Consider the following 25,705-nt stretch of genomic DNA (forward strand, 5'->3'; position numbering starts at 1 on the left):
CCCAGTGCTTCCTGAACAGTAGGAGGTCCATATTATATTGGGGTTGTGACTCCAAGGCTGGAGTTGTCAGTACACTAGCCAGGCAAGCCAGACGGTCTCCAACTGGAACAGCGGCAGGGTGTTTTCTGCCTACGCTGGCTATCTTGTCCTTGGGTTGAACTCTCGGGTGCTGTAGCCGGCAGGACTTAAGTAGTAGGCCCCAAACCAGGACTCAGCAGGATCACAGTATGTAGCACAAACAAACTAGAAAAAGGAAGACCTGGTAAGATGAATCAGAAGCTCCTGAGAAGCAAGGAACATGCTGGAATAAATGCAGTGAGACAAACTCTGAAAGTAGCCCTCCAACAAGGCTGCTGGAAACCTGCTGACTGGAAGTCTGGAAATTATATATGGCTGCTAGCAGGAAGTGGTGGGCCAAGGAGATAAAGGACTGACCAGCTAGTCCCTGAAGCCTGCAGAAGCCCCTGCTGGCAGGAGATGAGAACTGCCTATCAGAAACTCGCACATATTCAGAGAATCCAGTATGTGGGTAAGTTATCTGAAAAAAGATATCTGGATAATTTTATTTGCATATTCAGCAGAAAGTGGCTGATTATGCGTTCCATTTAATATAGCCAGATAAAAGTCCAAGTTATTGGTATAACTTTAGGATTGCTGTCTGGTATGACCAGATATATCCAGAAAATGTATCCAGATAACACTGAATGTCAGTGTTTTCTGTGTAAATTAGCCCCACTCCAAGACACCCTTGGAATGCCTCAGGTATATACAGGTATGTTTTATCTAGCTAGAAAATGTACCCAGGCAAGCCTGAGGCCGACAAAGTGGTGGGATATTTCAGTACTGCAGTTTGTCTAGCTATGTCCTAAAGTTATCCAGGCAAACTGTTTCAGTATGGATCCCTCAGGGGGTCCATTTTCTGCTGCTGTCTTGCCAGCAGAGTTAGCTGGTTAAACTTGTGGCTAACTTTGAACAGAAATGCCACTGCATAAAACCAGTTATCTCTACGGCACGACCAGGGTTTGCCAAGAGTTTATCTAGCTAGCTGAATATTGAAGTTAGCCGAATTATTTATCTGGCTAACTTAACTTCACCCCAGAGGCCCCTGGAACACCACCTAGTTATTAGGATAAGTTTCATCCTGCTGGTTAGCCAGCAGGGATGTTTAAACATTCCATTGATCCATTTAAGTCCGAACTCAGCCAGACAAATGGTGGTGAATATTAATCTCTTAATGTGTATCCTTGGTCATGTCCCAGAAATTGCATGTTTTCTTGCCTTGCTTTTCCAAGGTGGTGTTTCAGTATGTGTTAATTTTTTTTTTGTTTTGCATATGTCTCTAAAGATACCTTGAGATGGCTCTCCCTTTTTTTTAAAAAAAAAAAAAGCTTTTGCAATTCACATTCCTGCCAAGTTTGGGTGACAGATGCTGCGGTGATAGCGTTCTCTTCTGAAACATTGCTTTGTTCTTGTGTACACAGTTTGTAACAAGTCTAAAAGGAATTTCAGTTTGTACCGCCTGCCTTGCTACAGCCTCAGATGCATGAACAATATGTTGCAGCTGAGCTAATGTGCTCCCACTTTCCAGAAATTGTCCTCCCAGGCTTCATGATAATATAACAATATTTTAATTTTGTTACATGCCTTACAGTAAAAATGTACCATGCATAGAACAACAGTGAAATATAGAATAAAATAGTATACCTGAGATTAGATAACTGAAAGTTGTACTCTGCTGTACTGCAAAACACATGGTTTCCTTTCTTAAACTGGTGACTGATCAGTTGTCTCACTTTCCCCTGGACTCATTTGCCAAAACATCTTTCAGCACCTCGTTTGATTTTTTTTCTTTTTCTTTTTCTTTTTTTTAATTCAAAAGTATTAATTTGACCATTGATTTGCTTCATCACAGTCCCCAAGCTTCTTAATATCAGAAAGAGAATCACACATTACTTTCACAGCCTTTCTGGTTCAGTGAAGTTGTAAATATTCCTGCCCTTCATTGTTTTTATCTTTTTGCTTGACTGAGCAGCCAAATTACCATGAAGCTGATAGTAGAGCATAGCAGAGTACCTACTTTTAGGCCCCTAAGGGGGTCATTTATGGAAGGCTTATTGCACGCAAAAAGGGCCTTTTCACATGTGATGGAATGTAAATTAGGGGGAGGGGCGGAGACGGCGGTGTCTTTGCTGACAGCGATAATGTTACTAACATTATCGTCGGCAGCAACGCACCGAATAGCACCACCTTACATGGTGGCGTTTTTTGGTGTGAAAGCCGGCAGCCGGTGCACCACCATGGTGCGAAGGCTGCGGGCTTTCACAGGCCCGCCCCCTCGCCCTCCGTTTTCGCAGGATTCATCATTATTATGCGAGGGATGATAAATCCAGGCCTAAGTTAGGAGCCTATTTACTAAAGATGTTCTCCCATTTTGTTCTATGGAAAAAAATACTTAGTAAATAGGGCCCTTGGGTGCCTAAGTATTCTGCTGAAAATTCCCATAAATTAGGCCCCTAAAACTTAAGGTGCTAAATTTAGGCCTGCTAAGTTTAAACAAGTTTGCTTGCAGAACAGGGCTTTTTCTTCGGCACCATTGAAATTGTGGAATGAACTTCCAAGTTCTTTAAGAAAAGAGAGAGATCAGTTAAAATCTTAGAAAGGTCTGAAAACATGGCTCATAACCACAGGTGCTTAAAGCAGGATTGGAATAGTGCTGATAAGGAAGATAAAAGCAGATTTAAATGTTAGTGTATTATGTTCATGTTGTTTTAATATTGTTTTATTGTGATGTTTTGTATTTCTGATTTTATTTGATGGTTGTGCATCGCTTTGAGCAGTTTATTTTAATCTGGAGGAGCGTTAAGAAATGCTTTTTAAATAAATAAAATAAATATTCATTTGCTAGATTTAGGCACTTTGTGAAGATCAACACTAAGGTCCTAATTTTGTTTTCTTGCCCTATCTCCAGCCTCATAGCCATTTTTATGCACCTAAATTTAAGGACTTAGCTCTAGTAAATTTACACAATTTAGGTGCCAAACTCCCAAAGTTAGGCTTCTAAACTCTTTTTGAAGATCATTTTCTGTTTTCTGTCCCGTGCTTGAACTGTTATTTATTGGCACTTTTATATACCGATATTCATGTAACAAGTTACAAATCACCTCTGTTTTTGTAACTGTGAGGAAAGAAGTGTTGGGCTGGTGTTTCACAGAAAAAGAGGCTGAAGAGCAGAGTAAGAAACAAAGGCAAGGTCTTCAATAGGGAGGAGGTGGGAGGCCCTATAGCTCTAGCAATGCGTGGGGAGTACTTGCCAGGTTCTTATGGCCTGGGTTGGCCACTGTTGGAAACAGGATGCTGGGCTTGATGGACCCTTGGTCTGACCCAGCATGGCATGTTCTTATGAGTGGTGGACTGGCTCCAGCAGGGCTTCTGAGGTGTCTCCTGCTCCCTGTTTACCTGATACTATGCCTTATGGGCACTAGTGTGAAGGTGATTTAACATGGACCTGGCCATGGCTGCCTGTGTGCCTGTATACCTTATTGCTCTTAAATCTGGCAGACGTGCCAGTGGCGGAAGGAGTCCCAGTTTGCAGCATCTTATGTGGCCATCTGGAATGCAGTCTGAATGGTACAGCATTGATGCTTTGTCCCTGTGTTCTTCATCTGAAAACTGTGCTCACAGATGGACTCTCTCGTGCGGTCGGCAGTTGTCACAAGTCGTACTCAGCATTACTGGCTGCAAGTCCATTATACACCTCATCCTTGGTGCCAGTTGCATTCGACCCATTGAGGACACTGGATGAAACCAAATCACACCCAGCTGCGGCTGGCAGCAGCTTCCCACAGCTAGCGACCATGTCAACTGTAGTAGGCTCTTGCTTCAGTGGGATGCTCAGATATGTTTATGTATAGATAACAAATGCTAGCTCCCTCCAGTGTCTTTATCTGTACGAGTGGGATGCCATACTAAATAGTTATAACTATTGTACCTTGAAACCAGGAGACATGGAAAATATTTTCTGTTGCAGGGACTTTTTTTTTTTTTTTTTTTTTTTTTAAACCTTTACAAATTTCATGTGAGGCACTAAGCAGTAGTATTATAATGTTATTAAAAAATCCTTTTTTTTTTTTCTTCCTTAAATTCGTAACACATCTGTAAATAAGAGCTGCTGCTAGGACAAATGGATTTTTCTGAATGACTGCATGTGTATGTTTAAAAATATGGGATATTTTATAGCAAGTATACAGCATTAGTAAGTATGCAAGATTACTAAGTTCATGCAAACAGTTCAGTCAAATCTGATATACATTTTAATAAGAGATTCATGAAAACTGAATCCTCCCTCCCCCCCTTTAGATGTGTATTGTACAGGACGAAGTGCCAGGTTTTGTAATAGTTATTCCAGTTCTGCATTTGAGGAGAAAGCCCTCAACTGCTTATCATTTCCAGTAAGTTACTAGATGCACACAGCACATTTAGTACCAGTTCACCTAATTATTTCATTGATTTGCATACTTAATTTGATCTTCATTCGGGGTACAATTTATAGTCCTGGTGATAAATATCTGATTTTCCCGGGGTGTATTTTTATGTGTATATATATATGGCTATGCTCAGAACTATATCTGTATCTCCAAAATCTATCTGTATATGCACATATGTAGTAATGTTTTCCTGGCCTAAAAATCAAATATATTGTAGTCCTTTAAGATGGTAATGGATGTTTTTCATGTACAAATATATCCTAGATGGTGCCATATGTTCACAGTCACCAAGGGCACCCATCCCTAGTGTGGGACATGAAGGAAAAATAAAACGAAGCCTTATCGAACTAAGGTAAGCATTTCACAAAAGCCATACTTTAAAAATACCTCTGACTTTCTATATATGTAACTTATATAGAAAGAGTATAAAATATGTGTTAAATCCAGACGCCAGGGGGTTCTTTCTGAATGCTGTGTTGTTATTGCAGGGATCCCAAAAGGAGGTGTTTCAGTAGGGGAAAAAATGGAAACGACAAAGAGCGAGAAGCCAGCAGGTTGTCTTATGGCAGCAGGTAATGGGGGAAGAGAAAATCCAGACATTGTTTCCTTCCTTGTCATCAAGATATTATTGTGCCCAGGCACTGAGAAAAACATTTCCTTTCTCAAAATCACTGATTATTATGTTTCCGGTAAAGAAATAGGAGTCTTATGTATAAAGCAGTAAAAAAAAAAAAAAAAAGACCTCTGGTCTTATTATTTGAAAAGATTTATATTGTGTGTGTGTATATAATATATGTATATATAAAGCATATAGAAGTAATATGGAAATACTTGTGGTGCATCTGTTAACAATAAAGCTGGGGAAAAAAGCATAAAAAAATTAAGCTTTTGGTGATTTGGGATTGTGGCACATATTTAAAATCAGCAGGCAAGAAAGTGGAGATAGCACAGCGCAACACACCAGAGGTACAAAATCAAATAAGTGTGTGGCAGACGCATCTTAGATCTATCCTTAAAGTTCCTTCTTAACAACCTCCTTTAATTAACACTGGAAAGGTTCAATGAATCCCAAGTCCTTTATTCCAAGTATGCAAGCAGTAATGAAACATGTAACAGTCAGTCCCCTGACATGGTCCTTTTTTTTGCCCGAAGGCTGCAACAGGAGGGATAATTCAAACTTGACTAACATTGGATCAGTCCATGTTAGTCAACATGATTCAGATCACAGACTGATGCAATTCATGTTAATCAAGATTGAATTGTCCCTCCCTTTTCAGCGTTCCGGCGAAACATGGAGTGTGTCGGTGGACTGATTGCTGCATGTTTCATTACTGCTTGCATACTTGGAATTGGTATTCATTGAAGCCTTCCAGTATTTCTAAAGGAGATTTTTGAGAAATAACTTTGACAGATATAAGACGTATCAGCCACACACATTTAAAATAACTTCACAATCTAAGCCCATTAGAAGCCCTAAAAAAAATTGTCTCCAATTCTATTACTTCAGCTATTTACAATTTTTATAGCACTACAGATGTACACAGCACTGTACGGATACACATAGGAGAGCGCCCCTGCTCTGTGGAGCTTACAGTTAGTCACTCAGACAAGACAAGTAAGTGTGGATTATAATTTAATTATTTAAAAAAAAAAAAAAAAAAAAAAGAATGATAAGGGAAAATCAATGTTAAATAATTAAAAGCAGGTTGTATTTAATTGAGAAAAAGAATCTATTTATATAGCAAAATAAATCTATAAGGAATTGAGTCTGTGCCCTCTAAACATCCATATTAAATGAACAGGAAGTGAGGTAGGTGCATGAGAGGCAGAGAGAATGGACTATAACGCAAATCTGTTCCTCATAGCTAGCTTAAAGTGCTATCTAAAGTAAAATAAGCTGCACACAAACTCCTTTGTAAAGAGGAACTTAGAGAAACAAACGTGTGAATGTTAAACCAGTAACTAAAAACAGCTTCACATAGCTTCTTGGCTGCAGCAAGAACAAGGAAGATTATGGTTGGTAGTAAGATGGGGAGTCAAAGAAAGACCAGGCTGAAAGGTAGCATAAAAAGGATCATGGTTGTGCTTCGGCCATATTAACGTGCTTATGATGGACTCCGAAGAGGAGCAGGGCCTAAGTCACCATGTCTTAAAATTTACTTTTTTGATATGACTTAAAATCAAACTAAAACACAGATTTTTCCCTGCTAATTTTTAGAGTTGTGGTTGGGGGTCTCATTAATGGGGCAATTTTCAAAAGTGCTGGCATTGTTGTGAATAATCTGTGGGTACTTTTCCCCCATGGGCACCAGTTCTTAAAGGCAAGGAGAAGAGGGAAGCGGTAAACACACAGATTTGCACCTTTGTTTTTTCCTGTGCATACTTTTAACCTGTAAAACACTATGGGGCCGATGCAATACAGTGCACTCAGCCAAGCGCACTGTACAACCCGCAGTTGGACATGGGTTGTATAGATGCTACCTAATCCTCTTATGCAATAGGAAGATTAGCGCCTCCACAACAGGCGTCTGATGCAGAGTGAAACTAATAGCGCTCATCACATGCAAATGCACGTGAATGAGGCTATTAGCTATTCACTCCCAATGCAAAAAAAAAAAAAAAAGTGTGTCTGACGCACATTTTTGTGCGTCAGACACAAGGGGCACTCAGCATTAATTGCTGAGTGCCCCTTAAAGTAGTACAGAAAAGCAGAAAAAACAGCTTTTCTGTACTGCCTCCTACTTAATATCTTTGCGATGTTAAGTAGAAGGAACAAATTAAAAAAATAAATAAAAAGTTAAAAAAAAAAAGTGCCGGCAGTCAGGTACAGGAAGCGGATGCTCAGTTGACAAGCATCCATTTCCTCAATCCCTGGCATATCCATGGGTTAGGAAAACAGAGAATGATAAATTCAGCGTCCATTCTCCAAACCTGACTGCCGGCACCGTAAGGAGTGAAGAAATCAATATTAGTGTCGGGCACTTAATATTAATGTATTCACTTCTTCACTTATTGCCTCCTGAAAGAGGATTGGTCCTTCCACTGACATCTGACAATGAAAGCACCAATCGGCAATAAGTGAAGGAATGAATAAATTAATATTAAGTGCCCGACAATCTAATATTGATTTATTCACTCCTTATGGTTCCGGCAGTCAGGTTTGGAGAATGGACGCTGAATTTGTCAGCGTCCATTTTCCTAACCCATGCATGTGGGCCAGTTAGGAAAACAGATGCTGATAAATTCAGCGTCCGCTTTCTTAACCGGAGGACAGCCACCGACAGCGGACTTCTCTCAGGCACACGCTGTCAAGGAGGTGCTAGGGGCATGCAATCACCCCAAGAGCCTTCTTGACAGCACGAGCCCTAATTTAAATAAGGCATCGCGCCCCCGGGAGAGGTGCCTGGGGGCACTTTAGGAAAGCGGGCGCACCTTTTTTTGCATCAGCCCCTATGTGTAGTTTTGAAAACACAAATATGCACATTGTTGCCTCCCCCAACCTAACCTCTGATCCTATCTACTCTTTCCGTGGGTACAAATCTGCATATTGTTGATCCTCAGGCTTGCTTTTATCTGGGCAAATGACTTTTTAAAATTGCCCTTTATGAGGGTAATTTTAAAAATAATTTCCACAAGTAAAAAGAGTGCTTTACGTGCAAAAATTGGCTTTTTAAAAAAGTCCTCTCCCCTGATGCAGGTAAAAGTAGGCGCGTGGGGCTTCTCTGCAAGTACTTTTACCTGCAGTGAGAGGAGGTTGTAGGGCTAGGGGAGGGGATTGTCGCACACACAATTCAAAAGCATGCACATAATATTTCCTGTCAAAACTACCTGCATAAAACAGGTTTAAATGTGTGCAGATAGTTTTTTTTTTCTGGGATAATTTTCAAAGGGAAAGGAGGCAAATGGATTTCCTTTGAAAATGAGTGCAAAGTCTTGCTGGTGAAAGCTGCCCACGGACTTCGCAGAAATGCCGGCAGGTCTACCTGTGCCCCCAAAATCCTCAGCCATGGATGTCAGTTTGATTTATTTTTGTTCAGGTGAACTTTAAGAAACAAGGTCACCTTTTATGAAGGGGGTTGAGTATAGCCTTCCCAAAGAGGATTAATAACTAAGGGGCCAATTTTCAAAGAGCAGCTGAGTAGCCAAGATAACGTTCTGCTGAAAATATGCCTACAGTGAACAGAGCCGGCTACAATATAGCCAGCCAAGCGGCCACTGAGCAGCACTGAAATTTTACTGCAGTTTTTCCCCTCCCCCCTCCCTTCCTCCCAAGGTAAAGGGAAAAAAAAAAAAAAAAGTCTTCCCAACCGGCCCCTCCCTCCTTCCTGATGGCAACAGTAAAAAGTGCCCACCACCCAAGATCAAAAAAGTATCTTCCCAACAGCCTCCGATTCCCTGCAGAATCTTGCACTTACAATTCTGCAAGGGCCCAGCCTTCATCAGCAAGCGCTCAGCAGTGATCAGTGCTGCTCTCGCGTCCGTTCCGCTGGGGAAGGCTGGGGCTAGTTTAGCCTGAAATTTGCATTAGTCTGCTGCTCAGTCTCAGTAAATTTTCAAGGGCTTTGGCCTAGCTGCCTAAGTCCTCACTTATGAAGCCAGATGGCTTTGAAAATGTATTCCGAAGTGAATAGTTAAGATTACATAGACTAATTGCTGTTAACTGTAGATGCTTTAGAACTGCGGGGACTAACCTGTGGCTCTTTTGTATGCAAAATGCAGCTGTTGTCCTCCTGTCAACTGAGCAGTACTGTGGAGGACAGGAGGCCAGAGGCCAGAGCAGGGAGCGCACACAGCATAACAGAGCAGAGAGAAGCCGTTCTCCTCCAGCTCCTCTGCTCCTGCCCTTGCAGTGCTGCCTGCTTGATGCCGTAGGGAAGGGAGGGACTGGAGCAGTGGGCAGAGGCTTTCGTCTACTCTTCCTGCTCTTCCCTCCCCCTCTTGTCTGCAACCTGAAGAATTGGATGATGGGGAGAGGCTGGCAAAGGCTGGAGCTGACAGGATAGCAGAGGAGAGCAAAGTCAGCACCTTGTTCCAGGCCCTCCCTATCCTTGTCCACCCTCCACCCCACCTACTGCCTGGAACAGAGGGGGCCCTTCTCTGCTGTATTACCTAGAGGGGAAGGGTCTGGAGAGGACGCAGCAGATCACTGTGCTTCCAGCCAATAGCAAAGTGGGAGAGAGAGAGAGAAGTCACTTGCAGCTTCATTCAGCCCAAATGATGATGTGGCAAGGGAAAGGGGGTGAATGCAAGGAATGGAGGGAGGGCAGTGCAAGAAGTGGTGAATGGTGGGGGGAGGTGAGGGTGAGAATGCTTGAGGGAGGAGCAGTGCAAAAGGGGATGGAGGCTTCTCTCGGGAGGGACTTGAAAGGGGATAAATGGTTGAGGAGGGGGGTGAGTATCACGTCCCTGCTCATCTCCTTGTAATCAGCAATGGATATTAGGCTGTCTGGCATCCTATTCCTCCAAGAGCTGCGCTGCTACAAATTCTGCAGCAGCTATGAGGTGCCCAGGGCTAAGGTAGGAGGAATAAGCGAGTGGGGAGAGGGCCGGAGAGGAAATTTCATTAGAGCTATGTTGGGGGGGTATTGTTTGGGAAATAGTTGAGTGGAGGGGGCACAAGAGAGCTAGGGATAGAGGTGAAGGAGTTTTAAAAACATGGGCAAAGGCAGTAATGTGGTACGAGAAAGTCGGGGTGGGGGGGGGGAAGATGTATGTGAGAAAGAGAGCCAGAGGTGGTGGTGGGGAGAGGGGTTAAAGAACCATAAATGGTGTTGGGGTGGGGTAGAGGTGATGGAGGGTATGTGTGAGAGAAAGGTGAAGGGGGGTTATGAAGGATGATTGAGAGCCCCAGGTAGTGAAGAGGGGGGAGGGAATGTGACAGAGGACCAGAGGTGGTGAAGGGCAAAAGGGAGGGTAACAGAGCCAGAGGTTGTGATGTGGAGGGAAAGGGGGAGAGTTAGGGAGGAATGAGATCCAAAGGTGTGATGGGGGGATGGAGGGGTGAGAGAAAGCTAGAGGTTGTGACTGGGAGGGGGAAAGGTTTGAGAGGGACACACAATGAGGTAATGAAGTGGGAAGGCTGTGAGAGCCAGGAATTGTGGCAGAGGATGCATGAGAGAGACACAGAAGTGGTGCAGTCAGGGCGAGGCCTTGGGATACTGGTACGGAGGGGGAATTAGCACCAGGGGCTAGGAGGGAAGTGTTGTGTTGGGGATGCTGAGCCTCTCGTACTTGTGGCAGCGGGAAGTTATGATGGTACTGCTAAGAGAGAAAAACTGGTGGGGAAAGTGTGGGAGGATTGAGGGAGACTGGTGGGGACAGATGAGAGACTTGTGGAGGGATTAAGAGAAACTGGTGGGGCAGGGTGAAGGAGTTGAGAGAGATTGGTGAGAGGATTAAGAGAGACTCGTGGGGATAGGATGGGGACTAAGAGTGAGGCTGGTGGGGAAAATGATAGGATGGGATTGGATAGCAAGAGACTGGTGAGGGACAGGTTGGGGGAATGAGAGAGAGACTGGTGGAAGATTGAGAGTGGGCAGTGGGATCAGGGTAGGATTGAAAGAGAGACTGGGGATTGAGATGAGAAAGACCAGGGACAAGATGGGAGCACTGAGAGAGAGATTCCGGTGGAGATATCGGAGAAGGAGTGTTCCCAACAGTGAGCATCTCTCCCCTCCTCCAAGGACCATTTTCCCCCCACCCTATCTCTTTTCTTGAAAATGTGAGGATGTTTGGTATTTGTGCGCTCTGATTCCTTGACTCTTGGTGCGTGAAAGGCTGAGCCACGCCTGCTTTAGAACTTAATCTTCAAAGGATATAAAAAAACAAACCAAAAAAAAATCACTAAGCAAGTTCAGAACGTCATGCTCCAGGCAGAAATGCCTGAGCATTTAAGGTGAGTAAAACTTCATTCCATTAACGCTGCTTGTCATTCAATTTGGTTGAGCAGGACCTCCAGAGAAACGCTGGGAAGCTCAGGAAGTAACCAGTCCCTGGGAGAGCGCTCCTCCTCCCTCCCGCCTTGTCTGCCCTTCACGTGGAGCGGCAGAGGATCCAACTCCTCCAGCAACGTGCCTTCCCCGGCCAGCTCCACGGAGCCCTCCTCGGAGAACCTCAGCCCAGACAAGAGGGGGTCCAAGGTAGAAACGAAAGAAAAGGGCAGAGGACATTTCCAGAACCTTTTGTGAATGCATTGCTTAGATCTTGTGTTTTGGGGTTTGTTTTTTTTATTGCTAAATAAGGGACTAATGTGGTCATGATGCAACAATATAAATAAATCTGTAGATGTGTATTTTTACCTAAAAAAAAGTGCAAACAAATAAGGAAAGGCTTTTTATTTTACATCTGTACAATTCTACTGCAGATTGTACGAGACCTCGCTCTCTCTCTCTCACTCGTTCACTCAGCCTGCTGTATTGCTGTTGCCCCAGTAAGACAGACAAGATGTGTTTTATCACTGAACCGATCTAAAAGCTTCGTTTGAATCCTCGAGGAAGGGGCCCACAGTATATGCCATTCTATTGTAAAATCTCCACTTTATTAAAGCACCTATATTGTAAAAAAAAAATCACTGGATAACCTTTGAAAGAGTACTTCAAGTCTGTACGAAAACAATGTTTTCTTTGTTAATGGTGTTATCGGAAAATGTATTTAAAGTAATTAAAAAAAAAAAAAAAGATTAAAGGTAGGTGATCACCTACTAAAACCTTCAGCATTAATGTTTCCAGCTAATCATCTTTTTCCCCTCTAACAAAAATATCAACATGGGCTGGGAACAGAGTCATTTAAATCCTTTAGCATAAGCCACGTGCGACCCTTTTGTATCTTCTTTTGCATGGAAATTGTCAGCATGATATAAAAAAAAAAAACCATAACCTTAACCTTTGAATGTAATGTTTCTAATCCATCTTCATCTGTGTGCTGTTTCTCTCTGACAGAGCATCTTTTCATGGCCACCAGTATTCCCCCATTCATATCGTTTGGTATAGTATTTAGTTTCTGTATTTTCTTAAAATGCTGAACTTTGAGGCATGGCTGTATGTATGTATGTATGCAATCAGTAGTTGTGACTTTTTTGTGATGGCAGATCTGATCGGTTAAGCAGCAATCAGTTACAGATTACTTGTTCCTATCTGGAAGGCTGGTGGGGGAGGGGGTGGGGTGGAAGTCTGTGAAGGCCACACCTGATGCTGCACAGATTCCCCAGGATTGGGACCGTGTCACTTCGCTCATATATAATTGGTCATTTCCCCTTAAAAGAAAAAAAAAAACACTTGATTGGCATTCGGATTTCGTTTTCCCACAAATCAGGTCCCCGCCTTGCAATCTGATGCTGAAGAGAGAAGATTTTACAGATTAAACAGTAATTGTAACTGATTAGCAGCCCTGTAGTGATTTGCACAGTGAAATCTGGGGAGCTTGACGATTAATCCTTCCTCACTCTAGCAAGTGGAAAATTGTGGTGTCTCAACCAATCCAGTTTTTGGGGGGCTAAGGCTGTCTCGCTTTGGTGTTTCTACTTCTGGATGCAGACACTGGCATTGGGAATAGAAGCTCTCCTTTACCCATGGAATTAAACGATGAATCATTAAAGCAGCAGTACTACCCCCCAGGACGCTTCTCACAAAATATACACCTGCCTGCTTCCCACCCTCCCACCGCACCTTTCCTCCTGACCTTGCCTCGTGCATTCTCTTTCTAAAATTACTGCATTTCTTCAACGCCATACGGTTTTTTTTTTCTTTTACAATAAAAGGTATGTATCTCTTGTTATGGCCAAACCCTCCGTTTTTTTTTAATTTTAAACGGCCTTTCCTTAAAGTAACTTTTCAAATACGGTATTGTGTTCATCAGGATGGTGCTGTGACTGGTTTCCGAGAGTCGGCACGGGACGGCAGTGCTTTGGTGTACTGACATCTGTAACGGTGGGGTAATAGACCAGGAGGGACTTTCAAACCCTTCAAACCAGTCTCCTTAAGAATATGAGAATGATCGGACAGAAATCTTAATAATATCCTTGGTTTTAGCTGACAAATAAATGGTAATGCTTCCGGTTACTTCTAAAGACCCTTTTTGGGGCTCTCCCAGAGGGTGGTATAGGGTCTTTAACCTACTTTTTTGTCAGCTTCCATTTCCATTCCCTGTTTGAGAGAGGGTACGAATGCAGTTTAGTGGCTAAACAGAGCAGTGCAAGACCCACTTACCAAAGAACTGATACCTCCAGCTCTTAAGATTCTATTAGGGTTTCAAACCTGTATCCTGAAACCTTTACAACTATTGCTGTGCTAAAAAAAAAAAATTAAAAAGGTAAAATAATAAAATATATATATATATATATATGTGTATATATATACATATATATATATATATATATATATGTGTATATATATACATATATATCTTAAATTCTGTTACACAGTGGAATCCTATCATAGTGAAATCCATAACGTGTGCTCCCTGCCCTGTGGAAGTCTGTGTCCTTGCAATTATGCAAGGGGGGGGGGGGGGACTGCATTTCTAGATGTGTATGATTTGAGATTTCTGATTGGATGAATTCCAGATAATGGGACTTTTACTGTAATATCTTTGCCCTGGTATCAGGGCTATGGTAGTCTTGGTCGACTGTGGTTCTCTGGTACAGATGAACCTTACAACAGAGCCAGCTGTGTCTGATCAACAATATTTATGCTTCTCCAGCCTCAGAGAAAGTAAATAAGCACCTTTAATAAGTCTTTACCTTACTAGCAGGTTATGACATTAACCAGCTCTTCAGAAAAAGCCACCTCTCCCTGGTTTACAGCAGAGTAGAATAGTAAATGACAGCAGAAAAAAACCTAAATTGGACTATCCAGTCTACCCAGTTGCAATTCTTCCACCTTAGCTAGATGAGGACTTAAATATCTACACTCAACCTAACACTGCTTCCCAACCTTGATGCCCTTTACCTTCGTTTTTTAACCCACTGCCGTCCATATGACGGCATATGTGTTAAAGTACTAGTCTGTATCACCTCCACTAGTAGGCCGATTCAGGCTTTGTCATGTTTCTCTATGATTGTTACCAATCCAACACCAAATCCAACATCCAGTTCCCCTTTAATGTCTTATTATCAAGTTTTCTAATAATCCACCACACAGCTACCAAAACTAGTAAAACCATTGTACAAAACATCCTGTTGGGTTTTAATCATGGTCACAACATACTGATTACTCCAGTGCCTGCTTGACAGCCTGTTGCATTCATACCACTGCTATTAGGGTCATAACTGCCACTCTAACAGGCTAACACTAGCCTACCCCCATGGTCTGTGGTGCCACTAGGCCATGCCTCTGCTATCCGTTCTCTTTTTGCAAGTTAGGGTCCATTCTAGTTATACATTTTTTAAGTCCTTTACCAGTTTAGCATCCACCACCCATTCCAGAAGGACTTTCCAGACATCTGCCATGCTAACCGTGGAAAAAAAAAAAATACTGACGTTCCTGAGTCTGTCCTCTTGGTGCTTCATACCATAACTCCTAGATCTACAACTTTCTTTTCATTGGAAAGGTTTATTTCTTTTCCTTTATTTTTTTCAGGTATTTAAATGAGGATTAATAATAGAATGTCCTGCTGGAATGCATGGTGTAACTAAATATATAAGTTCTGAATTCTGATTTCATATAGCTTTAAATGTAGACCTTCTACCATTTGAGTTGCTTTTCTCTGTACCACCTCTTGCCTACCTATAACTTTTGAAGGTACGGCTTCCAGAACTATAAACACAATGTGCCAGATGTCTCACCAATACAGAGGTGTTCTATCTTTTCCCTTTGTTATTCAACTCCCTACTCATCCTAGAAAAATATGTATGACCACGGAGACAATGTTCTTGGTCCCAGAGTATGAGAAAAAAATCGATACCACTACTGCATTAGTCCCTGGTGAACTCTGCATAACACACTCTTTTTCTCTTCCTCTCCCACATAGACTGTGTTTCTTATACTCCAGGAACACCTGCTGTTCTGTGGGAGTTCTGAACGCAGTGCTGACTCGCTTAGCCAACATGAATAATTAGTTACTTCCTGGAGCTGGTTCTCCTTTTTAACCTTCTGCCACATATTTCTTGGCAGGTTCTTAAGAACATAAGAACATAAGAACATAAGAAAATGCCATACTGGGTCAGACCAAGGGTCCATCAAGCCCAGCATCCTGTTTCCAACAGTGGCCAATCCAGGCCATAAGAACCTGGCAAGTACCCAAAAACTAAGTCTATTCCATGTAACCATTGCTAATGGCAGTGGCTATTCTCTAAGTGAACCTAATAGCAGGTAATGGACTTCTCCTCCAAGAACTTATCCAATCCTTTTTTAAACACAGCTATACTACCTGCACGAACCACATTCTCTGGCAACAAATTCCAGAGTTTAATTGTGCGTTGAGTAAAAAAGAACTTTCTCCGATTAGTTTTAAATGTGCCCCATGCTAACTTCATGGAGTGTCCCCTAGTCCTTCTACTATCTGAAAGAGTAAATAACCGATTCACATCTACCCGTTCTAGACCTCTCATGATTTTAAACACCTCTATCATATCCCCCCTCAGTCGTCTCTTCTCCAAGCTGAAAAGTCCTAATCTCTTTAGTCTTTCCTCATAGGGGAGTTGTTCCATTCCCCTTATCATTTTGGTAGCCCTTCTCTGTACCTTCTCCATCGCAATTATATCTTTTTTGAGATGCGGCGACCAGAATTGTACACAGTATTCAAGGTGCGGTCTCACCATGGAGCGATACAGAGGCATTATGACATTTTCCGTTTTATTCATCATTCCTTTTCTAATAATTCCCAACATTCTGTTTGCTTTTTTGACTGCCGCAGCACACTGAACCGACGATTTCAATGTGTTATCCACTATGACACCTAGATCTCTTTCTTGGGTTGTAGCACCTAATATGGAACCCAACATCGTGTAATTATAGCATGGGTTATTTTTCCCTATATGCATCACCTTGCACTTTTCCACATTAAATTTCATCTGCCATTTGGATGCCCAATTTTCCAGTCTCACAAGGTCTTCCTGCAATTTATCACAATCTTAGAACAAGTTTAATCCCTTGGAATAAAGGCATCCATGTGCAGGATATACTCACCCTGTCACAGAGGCGTTGAGCGTCTAAGAAAGCACTACTGTGCATCCTAAACTTTTAGGAGGGATAGATAGTGCTGTTTCAGCTTATAAATAATATACCCGGGGAAAGGTATTTCAGCGTGGCAGATTTTTGGATCAGCCTAGGCAAAATGTCTCTTCTGAAATACCTTAGAAGTAGACTGGAATTTGGGGAACATTCCCCGCATCAGGAAGTTTGCATAAGAGTTCACTATGAAATGGTTCCAATGTGCACTGAAAAATGTCTATTTAAAATTTCAGTTATCCTTTTGAAGTACCATCTCCACTTGAGTAGTACTTGTCAATGGCCTATCTCAGCTAGGTTAAAAGAAAGGAACCTAACACATGACAATGATCTATAATAACCCCCCTTCCCCCCCCCCCCAAACCAAAGGAGACTATTGCAGGTGGGTGAGCATCTGGAGCATTACCCAGGTGGTGAGTGGCTACACTAGTGCTCTCAGATTACCAGGCGGAGACCACTAGTGTGAACAGTCAATGGTGCATATAGCCAGTGACTCTGAAAATAAGTAAATAAAATGCATGAAGCTTTGGGTTTTTTAAAACTTTTTGGTTATTTAAAATAACAGTTGGGTCCTCAGAGAAGACATTCCTGTTGTTGCTGACCACTAGTGAAAGGTACTGTGTCCATTCTTTTATCGGAGTTTCTGACCCAACCCGTTGGTCACCAATTAGCAAGGCATGCCTTCTCTCTCTTAAATTATGTTATTACTCATCTGTCGTCTTAGATGTTTTAATAAAGGTCATCAAATAGCACTTCAACATTGCAAGTTCTGGAGTCTGCCGTGCTAAAAATCCGCCTTGCAGGTATGCAATGCTATTTTGTAGTGCTGTAAAATCACAGGAGTTCTATGTACTTCTGGCAAAAGCTACTCGTATGATCCAAGTAGCACACAAGACCCAGCTCCTTCCTCTTTGGTGCTCAGACGCTTTCCTGGGTCACATCATTTGATTATGCTCTCCTTCTAGATGGAGCCCAGCAAGGGACTTTTCTAGCATGCAACATAGTACTTAAATAGCATTTTGAACCTGCAGGGGACCATCTCAGCATAACTGACTTTTTAGTTCAGCTGTGTTTGGGTGGCACTTAGTCTCTTATGTTACAATTAACTTCTGTTCAGTTCATGGTCATTTGGTTTCTTGTTTGTAGAATTTCACATTCAGTGATGACTTCAGCCCTAGCAGTACAAGTTCAGCAGATCTGAGTGGTTTAGTGGCAGAACCCAAAGGCCCTGGACGTTCTCATTCTTTAGTGCTGTCGTCAGATGAGGTATGTGCTTGACTTTCTAGCTGCAGAAATATTACATCTATGTCCCTGGTGGCATTTTTTTCACTGGTACCGAAATTCTTCTTTGGGTAATGGAGTTTAAAAAATAAATAAATAAATTTTGCATTTTTCTGTGATGTATGAGTTAAACCCCTTCCTGGCTTCTCCGTAAGATAGATCATCTTTCTTTTCCTGGTCTGTTCACGGGACTACCTTTTAAAGGTGCGGGGCCTGTGATTTCCTCTCAACCGGATGGGAACAAGAAGCTCAGACTGCCTCTTACAAAGATGAGTCTTGATTGCAAGTAGATGATATCTCACGGTGCATCCACCCAGGAAAGTTATGTGCACAGATGTGTGTGTGTGTACACCAGTAATCTAGTAATAAAGGGGAGTGAGCACAAGATACTGCATTCAGCCAGTAACCCATAAGAATGAAAAATGAGAAAGTGTATTACAGGAAATACAAGAATGAGATCAAGACCCAATTTGCTGACACACATGGCACATCAGCAACCCAACCACTTCTCTCCCTAGTGTAGCAAGCCACTGGCCTTGTATCCTTATCCTTCTCTTCCCACAGAGTCCAGTTGGAACTAGCGCTTTAAGATGGGAATTGGATGGAATTTGAGTTGGGAGGCACTGTGCAAATCTGCTAGAGAACACATCAAGGAGGCACACTCAGCTAATCTTCACCCGAGAAGCTGAATTTGAGCACAGTCCCTTTCCCAGGATTGTCCTACTGCATGGCCCTTTATACTGTCTAGCTGACTCTCAGCAGACTAAGTGTGGGTGTAAGGAGCTTTCCTGTTTTACTTGCTAGTCGAGACCTGGCCAGTTTATAGCCATTCAGTTGCCTGGCACACTTAATAAATAAATGATTTTCAAGTGCAGCTAGACACATGCAAGATAAGAGATCGTCCCTGCTCCTGCTTGATGGAGCCTACAATCTAGTCGAGAGAGACACATGACAAAAGTCTTATGTAAAGAAATTATGGTAGCAAGTTGTTATTGCTGCCTCTGTTTAGTTCCAAAAGTAAAGCGTGGCAGAGTGTTACATTTGTGTGGCTTCTCCATCTTTATACCTAGAAACTGTGGGAAGTTATTGACAAAAAGGTCTTTTGCTGATGGCTCTTCTAAGCTACAATTTTCTTCCTGTTGCTGCAGCTGAGACCAAGACTGCTTATCCCTGCTGCATCCTCAGAGGCTGCCATTCTATCCAAAATCACATTTCGCCTAAACCTCACGTGAAGCCTTGGTTCCTCTGCAGGCACTTTTCTGGAGCTGTATTTCCCAGCAGATTCAATAGGGGATCCTACCTGCTCCTCACTGTCTCTTTGCTCTAGTCTCTTTGGAAACAGTCTCTGTGGGGAGCAGGAAAGAGTCCAGAAGGGCTTTTAAGCAATTCCAGCCTTTACATTTTTTCTCCTTTGCTCTCAGATGCATCTTGTACAGTCATGATGTCAGAGCCGCCAAACTGGAACCTTAAGTGAGAGGGGTTTTTTTTTATAATTATTATTTTGTGGCTTATTTACTTGTAACACCAACTGGTGACTCACTGTGAGTCAAGGGTCCACAATTAATACCAGGACTAAGTCTTAGCCCAATACCTTCAATTTTCTTAAGCCTCGTTAGGTGGATTCTCTGTAATTGGCTTGAAGAGGGGTTTTACACTTCATAGCCCTGGATATCTCTGTGTATCTCCAAGTGCCGAAGAATACTTGAATAGTGTTCTAGCATAAAGTCATCGTTAAAGTACATGTTCGATATGGATAATCTGACACACAATACACGTTCTCTTTGATAAATCCATACTACAGAAATACTTCAAACATCAGCTGTTTCCCTTTTGAAATTTGGGACTCCTATACCTAGAGACGCCCTCCAATTTAGAGATCTCTGTTTGGAACTTGAATTTTACTGATGTCCTGATCTGATCCATTCTTCTGCTTCCATTCATTTAGTAGGCCTACTTGTACTAGGTAGCTACCTCCTTTACTCTCCTTTTTATATGAGATAGGTATCTCTTATGGATGAACATACTGCCAGTTCTTCTTCCTTCTCTTATTTTCTCCTAATAAGTTAGAGGCATGAATTTTATAGTGCAGGAACTGGGTTTCCCCATGCCTATAAAGAGCTGGAAGACCTCTATCTGATTCAAGATCGAAGTTAACAATTAAAGTAGCTGGTTTCACAGCCTCATCATCCTCCACATTCTCCAGAGCTTGCGTTAAATTTAGAAAATCAAAGGATAATTTGCCCTCTGGAGACCGTGTGCCAAAACCACCGTTTTCTTAATAGACAGTGGCAGGTAATGAGCCTTGGATATAGGGGGCAAGGCTGTTTCGGAATCTTTAAAACTTCCTATTCCAAGAAAAATAGTGAGAGTTGTACAAATGGACAACTTTGGAAAGTTTATAAAACGCAAAGTCCTGGCCTTTTTATAAATTGAAACTGTTGTGCCATTTAAAGTCTTTTTTGCCAGTCGCAATGTTTTGTACAGTACTTCAGTCCCTCATACTGGGCCACATTGATTACTGCAATACCCTATGGATAGGTTTGCTTGATAAGCTACTGAGGGTATTGCAACTTGTTTAAAATGCAGCTGCACGTGTATTATTAGGAATAATACATTTTGATCGTCACCCCAGCACTAAGGGATTTGCACTGGCTTCTCATAAAAAGCAGGCGTGCATTTAGTCTACTTGTGATGGTGCATAATCTCTTGAATAGGCAAGAGTCGTGTTCGCTAAAACCAAGGGCTCCAGTAGTATGTCCCTCAAGAACATTGAGATCATTGATACTCATTTATTAGTTATACCCACAGTACAGCAATATAAAGTAGAAACCTCTGTTACTTTTTCAGATGTAGTTCTAATCAATTCATACACCGTAAATGTAGGTGCAAAAGTAGTGGGTATTTCTACTTTATAGTGTGTGAATGTTTAATAATTTATGGAACCATCCTTAAGACATTAGTTATAGTCCACCATTGTTTACCAAACTTCCTCCACCAGCAGGACTGTAAAGTCAAGCTTCAACAGCCCCAGAGGCAGCCACGTCATCCAAGGGCACCTGAAGTGCTCGCATGGTATCCTGCCCTGCTGGATTTGCAGGTGGAGTTCCCATCCTGGGGCTCAGTGGCACTTCACTCTTCAGAAAGGCTGGGGGTGGCTGACCTTCCTCCCTTGCTCACTCAAGTGGACCTTCACTGGGGATTGCTGCTGCGTTTCTAATAACTTGCAGTAGGGGGACCCATAGTTGAAGGGGACACACAGGTCTTCCCTATTCATTTGATCATCCTGAGTCTTAAGTAAAGGAGAGAGAAGAAATCACTTGGCAAGAAGGGGAAGGTAGGTAAGAGTGTGAACTCTAGGCTTCTGCCATCTTGTTCTCCCCCCCCCCCCCCCAGTAATCTCCCTAACCTGAGATTTACTTGTGAGCATGTACAGAGATGTGGAATATTAACCATGCCAAAAAGGGCAGGGGAAAGGTGCCTACAATGTGCGAGTTCTTGAATCTCAGAATTCATTTCCTTAAAGCAATGAGATAACCTCACCTATTCTACTGTGTGGGCTGTGACACCTTTTAAGGGACATACAGAAAGGATTTATCACAACCTTCAAAGACTCCAGTGTTCTCCAGGACCAGTACAATTTCCTGAGCTTTCCAAATTTTGCTTTTTTTAAACTCTTATTTATTGTATTTTAAATTGGCAATAACAAGAAAACGCTTGCATTGAAAACTGTTTCAAGAACAACCAAAAGAAAATGAATGATTACCATAGAGAAAAAAATACACAAATCTTGAAATAATATCAGTCCATCAGATTTATAGGGGGGGCATGAAAAAATATTCCAAAGAAAATGAAGAATTGAAGAAAAAAGAGGAATCTAAACAATGAAACTCAACTGCCATTTTTAAAAGAGCCAAGAAGTTATAACTAGTAGTTGTGAGAGAGATTGTTGCCAGAGTAGCTCTACTTGCTCCTAGTCTGGTACTAAAAAAAAAAAAAAGCTGTGAGTTGAGGAAGGTCATAGAAAACATATAAATTCATCCTGTTGCTTGATATTTAACTACTCATTTGCTGGGGTAATTCATCCAAAATATAGCACCTAATGGTAAAACCTAAGATGCAATAAAAGAAACTGCCTCTCTTTCTGTTGAGTGGACTTGGCCACATCTGGGAAAACATTGAATTTTAGAATTCAAAAAAAGGTACCTCTCTCTCTAGAAAAAGAAGTTTCATCACCCAAATCTCTGGCCGATTAGAAAACAAATTTACTAATACATTTTATTCCGGGGTGCATCTTCCTCTACCTCTTCCGGAGCACCTGTTCAATCAAGGAAATTAAACATACTTGAATCTAGCTGTTGGCCCTCTTTCTTAACAAAGAGAGGAAAATAATATGTTATGAAAACAAGTAGAGAAGCATTTTCAGAAATTTTCAGATTTTCTATAAAATACCCTTCTAACAGAACCATTGGAGAAGTAGTAAATCTAGGAACGTTAAAATGCAATGTAAGATTTCTAATCGTTTTCCAGTCTCTCGATTTTGCTGTGAATCACTGAATTCCCTCCAAATTCACAGCTTTTGATCTTCCTGAAGCATCAGACTTGCTCCCAAACTCTTCTTTTCTGCTGTTCTGCTTGATTCTTTCTCCCAAACAATCATTCCTCCTCCTCAGCCTTGGCTCGCTCTACTGCCCACTGCTGCCATAACCCAGCCTCTTCAGTCAGCAGCTTCAGATCCTGCTGCACTCTGGAGTCTGACGTCATCTCGCTCATTCCTTCACAGGCAGAGGCCAGTGGAGGGACCTGCATCTCTGGGCTAAAAGAAAGGTCTAGAATCCTGAAAACCCACCAGTACTCTTGCAGTTCAGGGCACCTCCAAGGATAAAATTGTAGAGTCCATCAGTGAGGGAGCTACAAACAATATGTGCATCCATCGAGTCCAAGGAACTCACTGATCCTATGGCACTAGGTTGAGGCTGAGTCTCTTCCCCCTTCTACTTGACCAATCAGGTCAGTGAAGGTGGGCCCAGTAGCATAATGAGCATTCATTGCTCCACGTCCTTCATCCCGGACATGCCCCCTCTACACAACTGTTCTGTTTAAGATATCCCAGTTTCCCACATATCCTGTGTGATTTTATGATAACATAGAATTTCTGGATCTCCAAGAACTAAGCAACACTCTTTAGCCCATCTAGTTCTCCATTATCTCTTTATTAATTTTCACAAAATCAAATCGAGAGAACAGTGATGCAAGAAAACATGGCAATCACAGTTAGAGTAAGAAAGAAAGTTAAAAAAAATTAAAAAAACAAGTTGCGATTCAGCCATTCATTTATTCTATATCATGGGGGAGTTAAACACAAGAAAATTATGCAAGAATCGGCTAATCCACTGAGGCGTAATTCAAAAGTGTTATGGGTTATAGCAATTGGAGCACTTGGAACACTCCTATTTTATAGAAATCCTTCCAGCTGAATTGGAGCAAACATATTTAGACCCCTCTAGTTTCACCATGCATTTACAGGGAAATTTGAGAAGAAAACTTGCCCCAGAGCAATTACTCTTGATTGTTTTTCCTTAACAAAATCATCCTTTTTCTATATTGTATTTCCCTATGTCAAGGAACACTGCTGTTTTTTTGTCCTAAGAAACAAGATTCTTTAACATGAAAGAGCATTCTCAGTCAGTTGCTTGTCTGACTCATGGACAAAGCTTCCTAATAGAATAGCTCTATTCATGACGTCACACTGTGATTGCTCTAAAAATGCAGTGAGGTTAAATTTACTCGCAGAATTCTCTTAATTTAGAATCCTTTTCTGAATCAGGAACATTCTTCACTTTCTCAGGTAAATAAGACTTTAGAAACGGGAGGAACAGACTCTTTAAACATCTTCAAAAAAATTCACATAAAACCAAGTCAACATTTAGAAGGTATAATCAAAAAGCATCTAAGAAAATGTAACATTCTAAGATTTAATCTTGTAGCACAGCTAACCAGCATTTTCTAATGTCTGGCACAATATCTGATTGTCCTTAATCAAAGCCACATTAGTTTCATACAAATTTGAACTTTTACTCTCAATTTCACTTATCTTCTCATTATAGTCTTTAAGTTGTTGTGAATGTGCATTCATTGACCTGAGAGACTAGCTAACAAATTCAGCATTGGATGAATTTTAGAGGATATTGAGTTCTCCAGACTTACAATAGCTGACCATAACACTTTGAATATTGTTATATCAGGCTTCTTAGGCAGGGTGTTACATGATGCCTCAACACTAATGGGGATGGAGGTAGTTGTTAAACCTCCAATTACTAGGCAGTCCCCATCACGGAGAGGTGAGGGAGTGGAGATACCCACTTCCATTATTCCTTCTCCAATCAATTCATCAACCTGCGGAGGAAAAGGCCCATCGGGACTCAGTAAGACCACAGCCTCATTCAGAACGTGGCTCCAAGTTCACCTATTCCAATTACTTCTTGTTGCTGAAAATTAAAAGTCTCCAGAATTCATTGCATAGAATGGATAGCAGAAGACACAGATGGGTTGGCATGAATACCACACTTCCTTTTCTTACCCATTTATCTGGAAGCCAAGAAAAGCAGAATATCCTAACAATAGGAAGATCAAACCTGGACTTCAGCACACCGCTGTAGTGAGGATCTTATAGAGGCCCAACTCACCCCGATGAGGTCACAGGGGAGCAACTTTTAACTGGAATCCAGTCACTGCGTGCAGGGCTACTGGTAATGGCTCCTTTCTCTCCCTCACCCCATCTAGTTTTTACTAACTTCTTTACTCCTGGTCTGCCAATTTACCCTGTAATGTAATATTATTATTTTCCATAAAATATTTTCAAACATTTGCGTTTTTAGATAATTTATGCTTATTTCCTTAGCTTTTTTCTTGTTCCTTTCTCCTTTGTTCCAACCTCAGTTGAATTCATGGGTTTCCTGTGAGAAACTGTACCCAAACTCACCTCTGGCCTGTAGGGGTGCTCTGAGCCACTTGGATTATATATCCAGTCCTCCCAGCTTTGTGCCTCTCACTTCCACTCAACGGCCATCTTGTTTTCTGCCTAGATATGTGTTTTTACTCAGGCTTTTTGTCTATTACCACAGCTTAGTCCTATTTCTTGGCCTTCATAGTCTGCCTCCATTCCTGTTACCTGAACCAAGAAGATTTTATACTCTCCAGTTCTTGCCCTCAGCATTCTCGCTTGACCTATTTTGTGTTCCTGCTTTGTTCCAGGCTTTTAACACCTTGCTTAGTTCAAAGGCTGCCCCCCTAAACCCATGCCTCGCTGGCTACCAACACCTGAGGGTTCAATCCAAAAGGAAAAGTGATTGGAGCAAATGGAAGCTACCTAGCATCTCTGCCCTCACCGTTTGCCTGCCTGTTCTTGCTTCTCCGGATATCCGATCACTCGTTCTTGGAGCCACCCACCTTTCTTTTATTATTGTATTTAGATTTGTTTTCATTTTTTCTATTTTTCTCTCTGATTTCTAGGTTTTCATCATCTCGCCCATGCTTTTTTCAAACTTTCTTCTATATATATATTTTTCTGCCCTGCTTTTTGTTTGTTACTAGATTCAATTTTTGTCATTTCTTTCACTTTCCCTTTTAGTTCTCTTTATGCTACATTATATTTTACCATTCTCCCCACTTCATGATTTCCAGGCCTTACCCCCCTCTTTTTACACATACGTCCCTTCCTCTCACACATAATAATCCTTTCCTTCCTTTCTCATATACTGCTTTTTCCTGCTCTCACTT

General features: G+C 41.8%; 1 protein-coding gene across 10 annotated transcripts in view; it reads left to right on the forward strand.

The window, feature by feature from the left end:
• Positions 1-25,705, forward strand: part of PPP1R9A (protein phosphatase 1 regulatory subunit 9A) — a 541,608-nt gene that overhangs the window by 496,726 nt on the left and 19,177 nt on the right. For 7 of the 10 annotated variants that reach the window (XM_029588910.1, XM_029588913.1, XM_029588912.1 and 4 more), the window contains 5 exons: positions 4,749-4,836; positions 4,973-5,056; positions 11,434-11,623; positions 12,422-12,466; positions 17,795-17,914. In XM_029588910.1, the coding sequence (XP_029444770.1) occupies positions 4,749-4,836; positions 4,973-5,056; positions 11,434-11,623; positions 12,422-12,466; positions 17,795-17,914 (527 nt within the window). The remainder of the gene's footprint in view (positions 1-4,748; positions 4,837-4,972; positions 5,057-11,433; positions 11,624-12,421; positions 12,467-17,794; positions 17,915-25,705) is intronic. The other 3 variants (XM_029588915.1, XM_029588917.1, XM_029588920.1) reach the window with 1 other exon arrangement.

The sequence above is a fragment of the Rhinatrema bivittatum genome, chromosome 2 (assembly GCF_901001135.1).
Source record: "Rhinatrema bivittatum chromosome 2, aRhiBiv1.1, whole genome shotgun sequence".
Lineage (NCBI taxonomy): Eukaryota > Metazoa > Chordata > Amphibia > Gymnophiona > Rhinatrematidae > Rhinatrema > Rhinatrema bivittatum.